At 34.5% G+C, this 16,087-nt stretch overlaps 5 protein-coding genes across 9 annotated transcripts; 1 reads left to right on the top strand and 4 right to left on the bottom strand.

The window, feature by feature from the left end:
* Positions 1-762: 762 nt before the first annotated feature.
* LOC118056437 (uncharacterized) lies at positions 763-2,411 on the bottom strand. Its single transcript, XM_035068652.2, has one exon. The coding sequence runs from the start codon at positions 2,300-2,302 to the stop codon at positions 878-880; it is 1,425 nt and encodes a 474-aa protein (XP_034924543.1). The 5' UTR covers positions 2,303-2,411; the 3' UTR covers positions 763-877.
* Positions 2,412-5,198: 2,787 nt separating this feature from the next.
* Positions 5,199-7,192, bottom strand: LOC118056436 (uncharacterized). Its single transcript, XM_035068651.2, has 3 exons — positions 6,819-7,192; positions 5,825-5,928; positions 5,199-5,652 (listed from the first exon to the last, which is right to left on the bottom strand). The coding sequence occupies exons 1-3, from the start codon at positions 7,039-7,041 to the stop codon at positions 5,557-5,559; spliced, it is 423 nt and encodes a 140-aa protein (XP_034924542.1). The 5' UTR covers positions 7,042-7,192; the 3' UTR covers positions 5,199-5,556.
* Positions 7,193-10,170: 2,978 nt separating this feature from the next.
* LOC118056434 (uncharacterized) lies at positions 10,171-12,315 on the bottom strand. 4 transcript variants are annotated; one of them, XR_012168078.1, is made up of 3 exons: positions 11,637-12,315; positions 10,624-10,673; positions 10,171-10,465 (listed from the first exon to the last, which is right to left on the bottom strand). XR_012168078.1 is itself a non-coding variant. In XM_035068648.2 (2 exons), the coding sequence occupies exon 1, from the start codon at positions 12,260-12,262 to the stop codon at positions 11,645-11,647; it is 618 nt and encodes a 205-aa protein (XP_034924539.1). In that variant the 5' UTR covers positions 12,263-12,315; the 3' UTR covers positions 10,171-10,465; positions 11,637-11,644. The 4 variants fall into 4 exon arrangements, 2 of the variants coding, with proteins under 2 accessions (XP_034924539.1, XP_073261038.1); XR_012168079.1 differs by having other exon boundaries at positions 10,171-10,451; XM_035068648.2 differs by lacking the exon at positions 10,624-10,673.
* On the top strand, positions 10,318-11,652 carry LOC118056435 (chalcone synthase). Its single transcript, XM_035068649.2, is given in 2 exon segments — positions 10,318-11,184; positions 11,186-11,652. Coding segments are annotated over 2 exon segments (654 nt in total). The 5' UTR covers positions 10,318-10,705; the 3' UTR covers positions 11,361-11,652.
* A 486-nt stretch (positions 12,316-12,801) lies between the features above and the next one.
* LOC118056432 (protein phosphatase inhibitor 2) lies at positions 12,802-15,568 on the bottom strand. 2 transcript variants are annotated; one of them, XM_035068646.2, is made up of 5 exons: positions 15,451-15,568; positions 15,139-15,177; positions 14,612-14,724; positions 14,083-14,259; positions 12,802-13,311 (listed from the first exon to the last, which is right to left on the bottom strand). In XM_035068646.2, the coding sequence occupies exons 2-5, from the start codon at positions 15,141-15,143 to the stop codon at positions 13,073-13,075; spliced, it is 534 nt and encodes a 177-aa protein (XP_034924537.1). In that variant the 5' UTR covers positions 15,144-15,177; positions 15,451-15,568; the 3' UTR covers positions 12,802-13,072. The 2 variants fall into 2 exon arrangements, with proteins under 2 accessions (XP_034924537.1, XP_034924538.1); XM_035068647.2 differs by lacking the exon at positions 15,139-15,177 and having other exon boundaries at positions 15,451-15,524.
* Between the last annotated feature and the right edge of the window lie 519 nt (positions 15,569-16,087).

Genomic DNA, 16,087 nt, shown 5'->3' with positions numbered 1-16,087 from the left:
TCATGGATAAAGAGAAGAACGTACTCATGGTCCATGGTTCAGCAGCATGGACTCACTCAGGTCTACCTGGAGACAGATTCCCAACAATCAATGCATGGACTACAGAAGAGAGAAACAGATGCTCCTGCTTTGGGCAGTTTGTTGATGATCTTCTAGACCTTGGTGAAGCTATCCAAAACTCACTTTACCCATACTAACGGGGAATATAATTCAGTTTCCCATCGTTTAGGCCTGGACTGCCTTTCCTATCTGAAGCACCTCAGTTTCTGGGCTGGCTCTAATTTATGCAAATCTCTATCATCTATGATATCATCCAGAAATTCATTTAAAAAATAAAAAAACTACATAGGAGGAGATGTCTACGTTCTTAGTTTGGATTGAAATTAGCAGCTAAGACATTCTAGAGGTTATATCCTGCGCGAAAGTCATTAAGACCTCCAAATTAAGCTCAAAGTTACCATTCAGAATTTGTTATATATTTCTTGTTCATCTAGGATTTTTTTTTCCCGACATAATTCTATCTTTCTTTGTATTTGTTGTCTTTATTGTTTTGCTTCCATCCAAGGTTGGTTAGTCCTGCTGAATGCGACGAGATCAGACACCACTTGGCACTCACATCATAAGTGGAAGGGATCACGGGATGTGGAAGGCTACCCTATTTTGTTGCCAAGAGCCCACTCGGCCTTCCATTTGAGAAAAAAATAAAGAAGACAATGAATGGAATTGGATACATGGAGGAGAGTAAGTAAGGAGCAAGATGTCTGAAAATACTATCAAATATTAAAGAGAGCAGTATCTGTTACAGAAAAGAAACCCTCCTAACTCAAATTAAGTCCAGGGCCAAGCATTGAAAACCATCGCAAAAGAATGAAAGTCATCAAGAAACATACAAAGTGCCCCAGCGGTAAAAGAAGAGGCTTGTTGAAGTGAAAGCTGCCCAGACAAAGACAATCCACCATGCCATGAACAAAGTAACTTCCTTGACAAAAGCAGTGCAAGGAATGAAATCACACCACAAATGGAATTTCTTAAATGAGTCCCCATCAATCTGAGATAAGCTAAGGAACACAAGTACCAGTACCGGCACGGCAAAAAACTGCAAAACTGCAAGACATAGGTAGTGATTGTGCAGAAACACCTTGGCTCTACTAAAATCCAAATCTGGTATCTTGCTGGCATGTAATCTTTGGTACCAAGATAGCAAAGCTTCATTCAAATACATTTGCACATTTGGTCTTAAAGCCAAAATTTGGAAGATCCCTGATAGCAACAAGCAACAAAGCCTAAACTTATTGAAATCTGATTCTGTAAATCCCATATTCCCAACTAACATCTCGGCTTCTCCAACGCTACCATTTGAATACATTCCATAACTATAATTTGCGTTCTTGCTATAAAGAATTTGAGCAAACGGATTGATCCAAAGCAATGCCGCGAAAACCCCCAACAAATAATTGGCATACAGAATCATTCTACCAAACCATCCACAATAAATCATTGATAAATTAGATCGAATCTGATCCGTTCCAATCCAAAATGACCTTGCATTCTTGCCAGCAGGTATGTACAAAAACCCCGCGAAACACCCCATTAAAACAGCAACAAAAACCCTCCCAAACCCATCAAGAGAACCAAAATCAAAGTAAAAAACAGAACTGGCAATCCCAGAACAAACAAGTAGCCCAAAAACAAACCCCACAACACCAAAAACCAAACTCAATTGCTTCTCAGACTTCTTAGATGCAGATTTCTCGAATGAGACTTTCGCCAGAGAAACAAATACTTTACACAATACAAAACATGATAAAATCACAGGAATCAAAGACCCGTTAACCAAAACCCCATAATCTTTCACCCCACTAGAGTACTCATAAAGCAAGAAACAAGAAAGAGCCACAAAGGAGTAAACAAAAGAATACCAATAATCACCGAAATACAGTCTAGTTTGAAGGTGACCTTGATCAAGCTTCAATCTAAAGATCTGAGCTTTATTTTCATCAAACTCTAACTTCTCTTTGGATTTAAAGTTTCTCCTTTTGAACTCAGCATTATTAGTTTTTGAAGATAAATTTTGATACCCGTCAAGCCCAGAACCTGAATCTGAACTAGAGGGTCTTCTAATAGCAGCTTTGATGCCACCACCACCATTTTGTTGGCCAAGATTTTCTGGTTGGATATAAGTGTAAAGGCCTTGAAGGAAAAAGATTGGAACTTTGAGGAATGTGAGAAGGAATGAGAGTGAGATTGAGAGTGTGGCTTGGAGTATTGGAATCTTGTATGTCTGAAACAATTGGAGAAGCATTTTGCTTCTTCTTCTTTTTTGAGGTTAGAGAGAGAGTGTGCGTGCGCTTTAAGGAAATGGAAGGTTTTTTTGTTGGTGAAGATGTCAAAGCTGTTTTTTAGGGTCTGTTAAGGTCTGTTTGGATATATTGTGCTTGAAATTGAAGTTAGGGTAGAAATTATTTTTTTATATTAAAATAATTTAAAAAATATCTTAAAAATTAAATTCAAATTGATAAAAAGGGCACGAAGTGCCTGTCTTGGCAGTTGCTAGCCTTTGCTTTCATCAGCCAAGGATATGGGGACCCGCAATGCGGATGTGTCTTCATCTTATTTGCTTGGTTTTTGGCGAAAGGTTTTTTCCCCCCTGAAGGAGCAGTTAAATTGAAAAAAGTATTTTCAATTTGATTAATTGAAAGCATGTTTGTACCCCATTTAAATTTAAATTGTTTATATTAAATTAATGAAATTAAAAAATAAATTTTATTTAAAAAAAATTAAAAATAAATCAAACCTACTTGACTATTTCTAAATAGATAACTTATAAAAAGTATTCAAATGACTTGGTGTTATAATAATTCAATTAGAGTTTTTAAAAAACTTAAAATTTTAAATTAGTTTTTATATATAATTTTTTGGATGTTTATATGTGTGTTGATATTAAAATAAATTTTTTTAAAAAATATAAAAAATATTATTTTGATATATTTTTAAATAAAAAATATTTTAAAAAATAATATATTTTTTTAAATAATATTTTACTGTTTAAGACTTATTTCGCGGTTCAAGATTCGAGGATTTATGAGAGGAATGATGCTAAATATTTATTTATAATTAATTGTTTTTTAATATTAAGAGTATTCTTGTATAATATTTTTTATATACTATGGCAGAGTTATGGGCAGTTAAATTGGGCCTTGAGATGGTTTGGAATTCTAGGTTGAAACTGATTCCATTGGAGCTGGATTCCCTCGTTGGTTATATAATATGGCAGAGTTATGGGCAGTTAAATTATATTTTCTTTATTTTTATGATTCTCCTCCTTTAATAATGGAGAATCTGTTAAGAGAGATTACAGGACAATTTAATTTGTATTTAATATAATTATTACTTTGTTTTTGGCCGTCGTCCCTTTTTGTATAAATAAAAGGAAAAATAAAAAAGGAAAACCAAACTAGGAATCGAATAATAAATAAATATTAAAAAATGATAGATTTACACAAAAAAAACTTTGGTTAATGGCTCTTTTTTCCCCAGTAAATTATCAAAACTATATAATAAGAAAAATGCTTTTAGTAACATTGTAAAAAAAAAACAAGCGATCCTAACCACGCTAATGTATTCTCATATCTTTTTCAAATAATTATCAAGATTAAATTTAGTAATAAAAAATTCATTTTTAGGCAATATTGATTTATCTTCCATGTCTTTTAGTTTTAGTGTTTAGTAAGTAATTAAGCAGAGAAGTGGGGTCAAGATAATTTCAATACAATCACTATTTAATTTGAATTATCAATATATATCACATGGTAATTAAATAATTATTTTCAATATGATCACATTAATCATCTAATAATTAAGAGACAATCATTAATTAATTAGATTGCCAAATTAGCAAGTCTTTAATCCACGGAAATTATATGATGGAACCAAGAAAATAATCATTCAACACCATGATCATGCCATAGTCCTCCATTTCTTTCCACCCCAAGTCTATATATATATATCCTTTTGAAGTTTCTTTGCTATGACATGTGCTTGCTTGATCAACACTTCCCTTCGACTTGAAGAAATGTTTTTTTTATATATAAAAAATTAGGGCGAATATTTGTGTGTGTGTAGCTCATTAATTATATATCGCAAAACAAAAAGGTTACCCTTTGGTGGCAAGCTTGCATGGGTGATTTTCGATGCAAGTGATCTTGAAGTGAAGAACACATGGAGAAAGAGCATGCAATATATATGCTCTCGTCCACTCCACCTTTATAATTAATTTATCGCTAACCATTTAGGTGGTGGTCGTGATAAGAGCTTAGGATAAAAAATTTGTTTTTTTCTATAGTTTTAAATTCGAGCTCTAAAGTTGCTTATATGATGGTCACTGAAAGTTTATATGATCGTTAACTTTAAAGTCTATGAGATTAATCGAGGTACTCGCAAGCTGATCCGGACACCCACATTAAATTAAAAAAATAAAATTTATCGTTCCTTAATTTGGTGGAACCATGGAATTAAGCCATGCCTGGCTCGAAAATTAAAGAGTGCAAGTAAAGGACTCGTCATCTCTATTTTCCTGGATAATTTGGCGATGGATCCACATAATTAACCTCCACAAACGCAACAAATCATGCAAGTGATCTCTCTATATATATGTGTGTGTGATGGAATTAATTAAACCTAGCTAGGTATACACGTACGCAGGCAGATATCCAATCTGGTTTCTCATGAAATGGTGGATGAAGAGTTCATATACAAATTAAGAACATGGCTCTCTCTCTATAAAGGGCTTTCAAGGAGCTGATCAGATCAATTCACTACTGCATCATGCGACCCCAAGATGATCTTGTCGTGCAATCTGATGATCTTGTCTCTCGACACACATATATATAGTAGCTAGGTAGCTAACAATTAAGGTGCCATGCTCTCAACTATTTGCTAGCTAGACGTGAATTATTTTATGAAAAGATGAAGCAACCAACTCTATCATAAAGATAAGGTTGGAATAAGATATCGAGGATTGATATCACTCTCCTTGTCGCCTGTCTCCATCCCCTTTTATCTCCACTCCCCATCCTTTACTGTAAAAGTATGTCTATTAAAACTCAAAGGAGAGAAAACTGCACATATATATATATATATATATATATATATATATATATATAATAATAATAATAATAAATAGCCTAAAACAATCTCTGTCCAGCCATAAAATATCTTTGCGTTCCAAACGAATACTCAATCAACAATCTAAAATAAAAAGTCAAGAGAGTTGTCAAAATCCTAGAGGTTGCCAGGGATATTGACGCGCCCCTAAACACATATATATATAGATACATGAAGCGACCTTTGTACTAATTAATCATGAAATGGCCCTAATTAATCTTGTATGTTTTAGTAGCTAGCTTATACACTAATTAATAACATGATAATGTCTCACAAATCATGCTTTAATGCTACACCAACATTACAACAAGCCGCTACTAGTAAAAGGAGGAAAAAAACCATGAAAGGGAAAAAAAGAAAAGAGGCCACTACTACAGGAAGAATCTTTTTTCATCAGCTGGCTGGAGCCATGGATGGCGGTGCAACTGCTACATGAGGAAGGTCTCTTTCAACTTTGTCATTCGTTCTGATATCAGCCTGTGGGACCACCTGTTGGGACACAGAGATAACTCATCATCATGATGGTCATAAGAACATTAAACTTAAGTGGGGCCAGGGTGAAATGATTTCTATCCATCCGATCACATGATCAAATAGTCAAACACTGTGCTAGCAAAATACCATTGCTTTCTTCTCATGCTAGAAATTGGGTGTCACCAACCTGATCTTGTGAAGGATCATAATGCTTATGGTGGGAAGAAAACCTCCTTGTTGATCTCTTATCAACTCTACCCTCCATTCTTGTTCTTGATGGACCAACAACATCTAAACCCAATATATACATATAGAATAAAGTTAACTCACCAAAAGTGCAAAAAAAGAACATAACAAGTAGTTATCGATGAATCTACCATCCCAACAAAAATCTTCCAATGCATATTCGATACATTTTCCTTGTTTTGGACCGTTTGTCAAACCACATTTTCCACCTTCAGCTAACGAATTACTCCCATCTTTCTACGCCCTAATTATACTATTTCAATTACTACCTCTCAAAAAATCTCCCCCCTTTCTCTCCTACCAAACAACATTTTCTTTTGATTTCAGAGTTTCTTACAAACCACCGCTAAAAAATGGCTATTAGCATAAGATTTTAGCATCGGGACAGTTCATTTCTTGATTTAACAACGGTTTAGCAGCGAAATATTTGTATAGAATCTTTTTAATATCAACAACAGATTTAGCAACGGAAAATCCGTTGTTGTTATTTACCTTTTCCCATTTTTTAGTAATGAACCAAATCAATCTTCATAGGCTTAATCTGATGAAGTATTTTCTTTTGAAATCATTCAAGTTCAAGTCCCTCTTTTACCACTTTCATGACCATCCCCATTGTTTACATTCCATCATTAAGACATAAATTAATCCAAGTATTTACCTAATTAATTAAGAAACTCTCATGTTCTAACACAACATGAAATCATACAAAATTAACATGATATGGAGCCAAGCATGCTTGATCAATGATCATCAACTCCAACAAAGAACACAGAAAATATCCTTAACAAGAAAGTCAAGATTACACCAGTAGTTAAGCTAAACAAGAAAAACAAATCATGATTGACAGTGATCAAGATCCTTAAAATCCACAAAGGGCAATTGCCAAAATGCACCTCGGGTGCAGTTAACAAACAAGGGGGTGTTGTTATTATTACCTGGGGTGCCATGTTTCTTCTTTCTCTGAGATTTCAAATCAAGAGTTGACTCTGAACTGTCCGGCAAGTACCGGTCGAGACGAAGGAGAGGGCCATTGTTTTCAAGCATTGTACGGACAAACGATGCCTCCATTGATTGCAAGAAGTGCAGGTGTTCCTCGTTTGTCCAAATATGTCCAGTTTTGTTGCTTTTGTTGCTGTTGTTGGACATGTTAGGGTCCATGCCACCGGAAAATTCAGCTTGTTGGGATCAGCGGCCGGTAAAAGGATTTATAGGTGGGGATTTTCCTTGCTGTTGTTGCAATTTTTAAGCGATTTTGGGGTTTCGCCAATGGTTTCATGCCTAGATATATAGAGCTCGTTGTTTAGGGTGGTTTTTTTTATTCTTTAAGAACTCTCCTTGTGGCTACGCATGTTGACACGAGAGTACTCAAAGTTTGTACTCGCTTTCGTAAATGAACACGTGTATTTTTTTTTATTTCGTTTCCCTGTATGAATTAGAATAAATAGAGTATTCCTTCAAGTTTTAACTCCTAGAATTCTATGAGATCCAAACCCCAATTAATTTTAACGAAGCACATATCATGTTATAGATTTTGTTTCTTTAATTGTATTTGAGTTTTACCTACATATTTATTTTTAGTATAAACTTTTTCACATTTTCTTCATTTAGTGTGTGAATTTTATGTTCTATTTAATTAAAAAAAATGGGGTCTCAATTTTAGGCATTGTGGAATGCAAATAATCCCATCTTGAATTATCTTTATATGTTTTTTTTTCATAGTTTAATTGCATAATTATATTGGTTTTACTTCCATCTATATTGAAGGTTTTTTATATAAAAAAATATCCTTTCAAAAAAATATGGTATTTAATTAATAAATAATTAAATAAATTCTTTTATTTGATGCACTCAAGTAAAAAAAAAAAAAAACCCAAAATTCAATATATAATTATCCCAATCAAGAAAACTAGGGGTGATTGAATTATTAATATTTATTTAAGAGAGAGAGACAGGGAGAGAGAGTACGGTTGGTTTTAGGGTAGTCGAGGAGGTGGGTGGAATAGAGGGGGCCTGTAAGTGAAAATATCTGGCCAAAAGATCAAAGGTTGGAACCGAAAAAGAAAGATATTTTCGGGGGACAAGAAAGAATCCTTTTGCATAAAAATCTAACACTGGAGTTTTAGGTTATGCTCCCGGTGGGTTTGATTTTTTTGTTTTGTGTTTATGTTATGGCCCTTGTTTTCTCTTCTAATTTGCATTTGTGCCCTCCTCCTCCTTCTAATGGTCAAACTCTGAGATGTTGACTTTCTTTCCTGGTTTCCAAGAATTTAGTTGTATGCTCCATTGATTTTCCTTTCATGGGTAGTCCACCATGCATGATTTTAGATGCACTGCGACTAGTATTTCTCAATTGCATCATTATTGTTGATGAGAAAATCATATTTGTTGAGACTCGAATTATCTCGATAATCTAATGTAAAATATATAAAAAATATAATTATTATGTGTGTGTGTATAGGAAGTATTTCAAATGAAGAATACTTGAAATTAGGAATACGTATGTATGGATCTTGATGGCTAGAGAGTTGAATTTTATAAACTAGGGGGGGGGCAAAAAAATGGAAGGGGATAAAAAATAAGTTAAAATAAAGAAATATCAAAGAAGAAATTATCTCCTAAACTAAGTCCAAATTGGCAAGCAAATCTTGAAATTTGAAGAATATCATGGCAATGAGCAATATTACCCTAGTTTTTAAAGAACACAACAACAATCAAGATTTTACATTTTCATTATAACATTAAGATTAAAACATTAAGAAAGTGGAACGAGGATTAAAAATTAGGGAAGAGCCATTCCATTCTATATAGAAAATAATAATAATAATAATTAATTGGACCTCCCTTTGGATGTCGATTCTATATATTTGAAGTAAAATGATTTATGATCTCTATTATTTTTATTTTTATTTTTATTTTTGGATTTAGCAGGAGCACCATCTAATAGTCTAGCCTTTAACCCAATTATTTAATAGGAATTACTTGACGTTCTAGGATCAATTTAATGACTCGCTTAGCTAATGGTTAGATTTGATAAAACTGACATGTTAATTTGCTCAAAATTTAATTTAATTTTTTTAAAATTTAATTTTTGGTTTCAATTTTTTTTTTATTTAAAAAACTTAAAATAACGTTGTTTTGGGTTGATTTTAGGAAATAGGAAATGAAAGGGATAGTAGCGTGCAAAGCAAAATATGGAGGTAATTTCATCGGGCTTTCTTTCGGGTGGCGTACGTTAAGAGAGTTTTCATGGCAGAAGGCTGTTTAATCAGATATATATTCAATCAACCCACAGCTTGATCAAGACTCGTGTGTTGAGCCAGCAGGGACACAAGCCTGCAAAGTCCATGCTCTTTGATTTTTTTCCCTGGCTATTACAAGACCACGTGATGGAAACCCCCCCATGCACGTGGGGCTCGATGCCCGCACTAATCACACACTACCATGTGGTGATATTGCAATCCACTTGAATTGACTGCTGACCTCGTGATCATCGGCGAACATGACAGGAGCAGCGAGCCAGTAGGGGTCGGGTCTGCCACGTCAAGGATTGAAATACAAAAACATTTTTATTTTTATTTGTTTTTTTATTATTAAGATAGATATTTATATTATTTTAATTTTAAAAAAATCATGTATTATTAAATAAATTATTCCTTGTTCATATTTTTCTCTACCAAAATACTTTTTTATTAGTAACATGCTTTCTGAATTAAAGTAAAGGCAATTAATTTTGTTTTTTTAGTAAAAAACATGAATAATTTAAAATTATCTTCGGTCCAAACAACTTTCCTTATTAATCCGTTTTTTTTTTAAAACGAAAACATGTACTTTTTTTTTTTTAAATCATGAGCAATATCTAAACAGAAAATCTTAGTAAAAATATTAAAAATCATGTCTTGTTATTTAATATAAAATCAAAGACAATTAGTCATAATAAAAGATCCTAAAGACTTTTGGCTATTAGGTTCATGTATAATAATTAATAAAATAATCACTAATATTATAAAAAGTGCTTTGGTTTTATTTAAATAAAGGATAAAAATTGAATGTTATTTAATGAAATAATATTTTAAATATAATTCTAATTATTTAATGTATAATAAATCTTAATTAAAACCGAAGATAAATAAAAATAAAAAATAAAAATGATACGCGCGCATATATATATATATATATAAAGACTGTAGAGGGGTGGATGATGTCTGGCTAATGTCGTGTTAAGTGTAGTATAATTTTTTTTATTTTTTTCAAATTAATTTTGATATGAATATATTAAAATGATATGGCAATAATAAAAAATACTAATTTAAAATAAAATAAGAATTAATTTTTTTCAAAATAGTAAGGAAAAAACAAATATTGTTTGGAAGTGAACCAACAGTTCAGAGTGAGGTTTTCATGTACATCACTAACCTTGAAGAAGTGACCGAGAGGCAATGCGCACCCATTTTAATGGAAAGTTTCCATGTACAGCTCCGTAAACACGATGATGACTTTGAAGAGATGATTGGATCTAATCCATAATCCGGCATGGGAGGCGGATCAACTCTTCACAGAGAAAGGTAAGACTGACGTGATTTTGCTGCAATTGGCAGCACATTTATATAAGCTTTGAGAAAATGCCTCGACTCAGAAACTGTTTATGAGCAAATAATTTAAAGCTTGCATATTGGCATTCACGAAGAACCTCCAAAAAGAGAGACCGCCCCATAAAAACAAACAAAGGCAGCCAGAAATAACCTCAACAGATGGAGATTTTGGAGTGCCTTCAAAATTGCTGGAAAGAAACCCTGTAAGAATAAATCAATCCTCAAAAGCAATAATGAAGATACTAAATAGTAATGCCTTTCATTCTCCTAATGAAGATAAGGTGGGTTTCCTCGTCGGACAAGCACTTTTTGGTGGTGGAGCAGCAATCATAGGCTCAGATCCTGAAACGTTGATAGAAAAGCCTATATTGCAACGCGTTTCTGCGGCACAGGTTATGATTCTCGACTCGGAGCAGGCAATCGAGGACCATGTTGGCGAAATGGAGTTAGCGATCCATTTATCAGAGGATGCGCATAAACTGATAACCATTAACGTTGATGCGGCTCTACAAGAAGTTTTTACCCCAATTGGTGGTGGTTCAAGTGATTGGAACTCGTTTTTTTGGGCTGTTCATGCAGGAGGGCGAGCAATTCTTGACGAGGTAGAATCGAAACTTGGGTTGAAAGAAGAGAAACTTGGTGTTGCTAGGCACACACTAAGTGCGTATGGGAATGTAGCAAGTGCTTGTGTGTGTTCCTTGTACTTGATAGATGAGGGAGAGATCTGTCATGGAAGGCTAGGCCACTACAGGGAAGGGCTTGAAGTGGGGTGTTCTAATTGGGCTGGGACCTGGTCTAACCATGGAAACCCTTGTATTGCACTGTGTGTCCCTGCTGCGAGTACAAGGAAGTCGAGCTCTTGACTGGCTCGATGCCTTCCTTCCATAGCAAGTACAATCCAAGCTAATAAGACCCCCCTTTCCACTTGTATGATTGTATTTGTTTTGCAGTATAAACTAAAGGGTTCTTAGCTCTTCTGCTTGCGCCCCAAAAACAAACTAGCAGTCTCGAAACAAAGAGAAATAAAAGGCATATGAAAAGGACTACATGATAGTAAACAGGGAAGCAAACTTTTACAACATTCATTATGCTGTAATTTCTTAAATTACAAAACATTCGATCCCCAACACACGATTTACCATCCAAAAAAAAACAAGAACATACCATTTTTTTCATTCAAGGTTGGTATGGCGAGATCGAATGACCTCAGGGCTCTGTCCTAAAGCCTCACCTAACTTGTAAACAACCATCTCAAAGAACACAAACAAGGCCCCCTCAAAAACACTTCCCATAGGCATTAAAGGCCTAGATTTCTCCTCCCCGCCATCGCCATCACCCTTATCATCAGCCATGGTCTGTGCTGGCACATAACAAACCACACTAGCATGCTTCACACAGGATCCTGTCTCAGGCTGAGCCGTCAACAACAGCACTGTAGCACCATACGACCTTGCGAGTGAGCATAAAGCATCAACAGTAGAGAATCCTCCCGGTCCAGCAGAGGCTATGAGGAGGTCATTTGAAGTGATTGGTGGGGTTGTCATGTCAAAGACAAAGTGGGTAGAGATGCCAAGGTGAGCCAGCCTCATGCATAGAGCCTTGAGCATCAGGCCCTCCCTACCAACCCCATAGAGGAAGACACGACCATTTTGGGCTGCCGTGGAAGTGAGAGTGGTGACCATGAGGTCTAAGGGTGGTGGGTGGGGGCCAGTGGGTTTGGCAAAGATGGAGGCTATGTGATTGCATATTTGTGAGGCTAGAGAGGACATTGAAGGGGTTCCGGTCCCCATTGGTTTCTGCTGTTTGTTTTGTCTTTTGATTCTTGTTTTTAAGTTGTATAGTATATGAAGGGACATCTATCAGGAAGAGTGTGTGGACTGGATTGAGTGAGGAAGTGAACAGAGTAAGCAAAATGCACGACCCATAAGCAGCTTCCAATTGTAATGACAATTGGGACCTAGCGTTACCATACAGTCCAACCTTCTATCAAAAGCGAACCCTAACATGGGGGACCTCACGTTACCACAGGTTACTCTCAGTTGCGAGAGACAAGTGTTTGATCACCGAAACACGAGCACTTTAAATACTAAAACTCAGTTTTCACTTGCTGAATTTTCAGCCACATAACTTTGTTTCTCGCAATCTTTTACTTGCCATCTCTTATAGTAACTTCTAAAATAGCAATGTCGTGCAAAGCTTGCCATCAAAAGGATGAGGGCAACTCTAACCTCATAAACAGCAGAAAAATGGTCAGTTGAGCTCATCCTATGCACTTTGCAAGATAATATACACCAAATAAAACCATAGCCAACAGCAACAAAAGATTCAATTATCCATAAAAGAAAACACATGTTTATTTCCATTGGAGGAGAACAAGGGTGTAGCTGCAACAAAACAGTTGTCTCATGACAATTGACAATGCAAGGCTCAAAATCTATTTACAAATTTCAAGTAAAATCACACATGAAAACATACAAATCAGGAAAGGTTACAACTTTGTTTTTGAGGGAAGGTAAGATACATCTTGTTTTGTAACAAAATACCACCATGAAAGTGCCAAAACTGTCAGCTTCTCAAGTGTCAGATTGGTTTGATAGCCTCTAAACCCCATTAGCTGGAGGTGAAGAATTTTTATGTGAAGTTGCAGTACCTTCTTCAATCTCTATATCTCTCACACCAGCAGTTAATGATGAAGGGCCCTCCTTCTCAACACCATTCTCTTCCTCATCTTCGTCCTCTAGGAAAGAACCCTTCCGCCTTAGTTCCTTCACTTTCCGAAACTCATCATAATGTGCTCGTCTAAGCTCCCTAAAACTTGAACTTCTATCCGTTTCGGAATCTGACAGTGGAGGAACAAAGAACGTCCATCAAAATCATGCTGGGAAATGAACTGATAAAAGCAGAACTATTAAAACTACATTAGAGGGAAAGAAAGAAAAGATGGCAATGATTTTCAGAGATCGGCAATCTTGAGCAAGGAGAGGCACTTACAGAATTATACATACTAAGAGAGCCAAAAAGATGGCAACAATTTTGCACAAGGGAAAAGTGCAAACAACCCCACCCGCAAGCACAAGAATCAAGGATATTTAAGCTTCTAAGAAAATCATAGCTATATACAATGGTGAAGGTGAAACCCTAACTAAAGAGAACTCATGTGTGAGCTACATATACATCCTTCAGTTGCTGATGAGATGATTGATGGAGTCTAAAAATTTATGTCTGTTAAACAAAAGATTGTGAGGGAGGATAGAAGATCAAAAAGCATCCGATACCTTCTGTTTCTTCACAGATCCCTTCCCATGAAATTAATATACAGGATAAAAATGATTGGTGCAATGCTAAATTCTCACAAGTTGCAACCACAAGGGAGCAGGGTCAAGCACTCAGAGCAGTCACTTCATGCAAAAAATGCAGAAGAAACAGACTTCTCTGAATTCTCTCACAGAGTCCCACTTTCATGTGATCAAAACCGGATAATGGCATGCCAGTACAATAGTGAAAGCAATAATACAAAGTTGATTCAAAGATTGTATGGTTGTCTATGCAACCTATGGGTTTAAGTTTAAAGTAAAAAAACTTCAACTTAAACTTAAGAGCAAAGATGGACCTTCTTCATCTTGTTCCATAGGATCAGCCTCATCCTCAGATGATGTCCAGCCACTAGATCGTTTAGTTGGGTTTCTACTTGAGGATGCCATAATATCCAATGCAGAACGCAGATCTTCTGCACGCATTGCATCCTCAATAACCTCATTAAAGCTGCCCCCCCTTGGAGAAAGAGAATCTACAATAGGAAAAAAAAACAAAAAAAACAGCATGGAACCTTCAGTTAGTGTCTAGGAAGATGGCATATTTTACTGACAAAAATTAAAGAGCATATAGGGAATTCTATCCAATCTTTTAAAGCAGAAAATTTAGTGCAAAAAGCTTTATGCAGTATCCAGTAATCAAAATGAAAACTCAAACCAAAATTTGGGAAATACTAGACAAAACTCAAATCATAAAGGCTTGACTCCATCATATAGGTACTCTTGAGAGTTAACACCTGCAAAACACTACTGTACTATTGATGGGCATTCAAAATTTCAAATGCTAAGTAAATACCGGTATTGCAAAAAAGAGAGAGATCAACATACCATCATCAACATCAATCATGGGGTGATACGGGGTCTTGGGTTCAGTGATTTTCTGCCTCACAGGCTTATTTGCTTCAATTTCCCCAAGATTATCCTCGTTCCATTTCACTCCCCTGTTATCACCCCAATAAATATGAACAACATGAATACAAATCTTACAACGACTCACGACTAAATAAAAACATAGATGTAAACTACACTGCAAAGACGGTATAAATCATTATGAAAAAAACAAACAGGAAAACCCAATTTCTCACTCGAGCAATCAAAATACAGGAATTTACAAAGAACCCACCAATAATAATACTCTACATAAACAACTTCCATAAACTATATTCTATAATCATTAAGGAGAAAACCCAAAACCCATTTTTCTTTAAATAAGAACATGCTGATTCCTAGCATTACAATCAGAATACAAACATCCATAAATAACTAAAGCAAAGAAAGCCCATTTTTTGTTTATTAAAGATAATTAAGAATACTAGCATGCAAGAACGCAAACAAAAGGAAACTGAAAATGTCACTTCATCTTTTTGGCGGCTACGAAACAGCTACAGATTGACCTGATTCAACAAAGACAAAGAAATTTTTCAAATTCTTGATAAAATCAGATTAAACATACTCTTAAATAATAAAACAGATCATTAGAATTAAAAAAAAAAAAAATTCAAAACTTCTTTCTGGGTTTAGAAAAAATGACAGATTGTGCATGATTTATGTAAATTTAATGGTAATCAATCAATAAAATAAGGAAATAAATACTATAGAAAGTAATAAAAGTGATTATAATAATTAAATGAAAAGAAAAATGAGAGAAAGAGAAGATAGATCGGTACCTGTTTGTGAAATGTTCTGCTGACTTTTGTTTTGCTAGCAATTTTTTTGATTGCTCGTTTTGGCTTTTACTTTGTTTTTTATCATCTCTTAACTCTCCCACTGTTTCCAAAACTACCCTTTCATACCTTTAACGGCGTGTTTGGAATTTGGACAAGTAGAAAGAAAGGAAGCATCGAGAAAAACAAAAAATAATTAAACACGGTTTTACTAGTTCAACCTAAAACATTTCAATTTTTTTTAAAATAAAAATAGTATAGTTTTAAATTTTTTTAAAATCAAAGTATGTTTTAAATAGATCATAAGTTAATTAGATAAATTTATTAAGATTATATTGTCATTTAATTTATTATAAAATCTGATTTCAATTGAGCATGTTTGGGAGTATTGTCAAAGTTGCTTTTTAAAATACTTTTTGTGCTGAAATACATTAAAATAATATATTTTTTTTTTTTTAAATTATTTTTAAGATCAGCGCATCAAAAAAATCCAAAACATATAAAAAAAATTAATTTTTAACAAAAATAAAATTTAATTATTTTAAAAATACGAGTATAATCACGTTTCCAAATGCTCTTTAAAATGTGAATCCAAAAATAATAAGTAATGGATTTTAGATTTAATTATAAATGAAGGAAT

The sequence above is a fragment of the Populus alba genome, chromosome 15 (genome assembly GCF_005239225.2).
Source record: "Populus alba chromosome 15, ASM523922v2, whole genome shotgun sequence".
NCBI classification, from domain to species: domain Eukaryota; kingdom Viridiplantae; phylum Streptophyta; class Magnoliopsida; order Malpighiales; family Salicaceae; genus Populus; species Populus alba.
Note: the sequence above shows the minus strand (reverse complement) of the source record. Positions and strands in the feature narration are given on the sequence as shown.

Coding starts and splice junctions, on each gene's coding strand:
- LOC118056437 (XM_035068652.2), bottom strand. CDS start 2,302: ATGCTTCTCCAATTGTTTCAGACATACAAGATTCCAATACTCCAAGCC.
- LOC118056436 (XM_035068651.2), bottom strand. CDS start 7,041: ATGGACCCTAACATGTCCAACAACAGCAACAAAAGCAACAAAACTGGA. Junction 5,929..6,818: donor GAAGAAACATGGCACCCCAG/GTAATAATAACA, acceptor TATTGGGTTTAG/ATGTTGTTGGTCCATCAAGA. Junction 5,653..5,824: donor ATGATCCTTCACAAGATCAG/GTTGGTGACACC, acceptor GTGTCCCAACAG/GTGGTCCCACAGGCTGATAT.
- LOC118056434 (XM_035068648.2), bottom strand. CDS start 12,262: ATGGGGACCGGAACCCCTTCAATGTCCTCTCTAGCCTCACAAATATGC.
- LOC118056432 (XM_035068646.2), bottom strand. Junction 14,260..14,611: donor CATGATTGATGTTGATGATG/GTATGTTGATCT, acceptor TTCCTATTGTAG/ATTCTCTTTCTCCAAGGGGG. Junction 13,312..14,082: donor TATGGAACAAGATGAAGAAG/GTCCATCTTTGC, acceptor CTCCACTGTCAG/ATTCCGAAACGGATAGAAGT.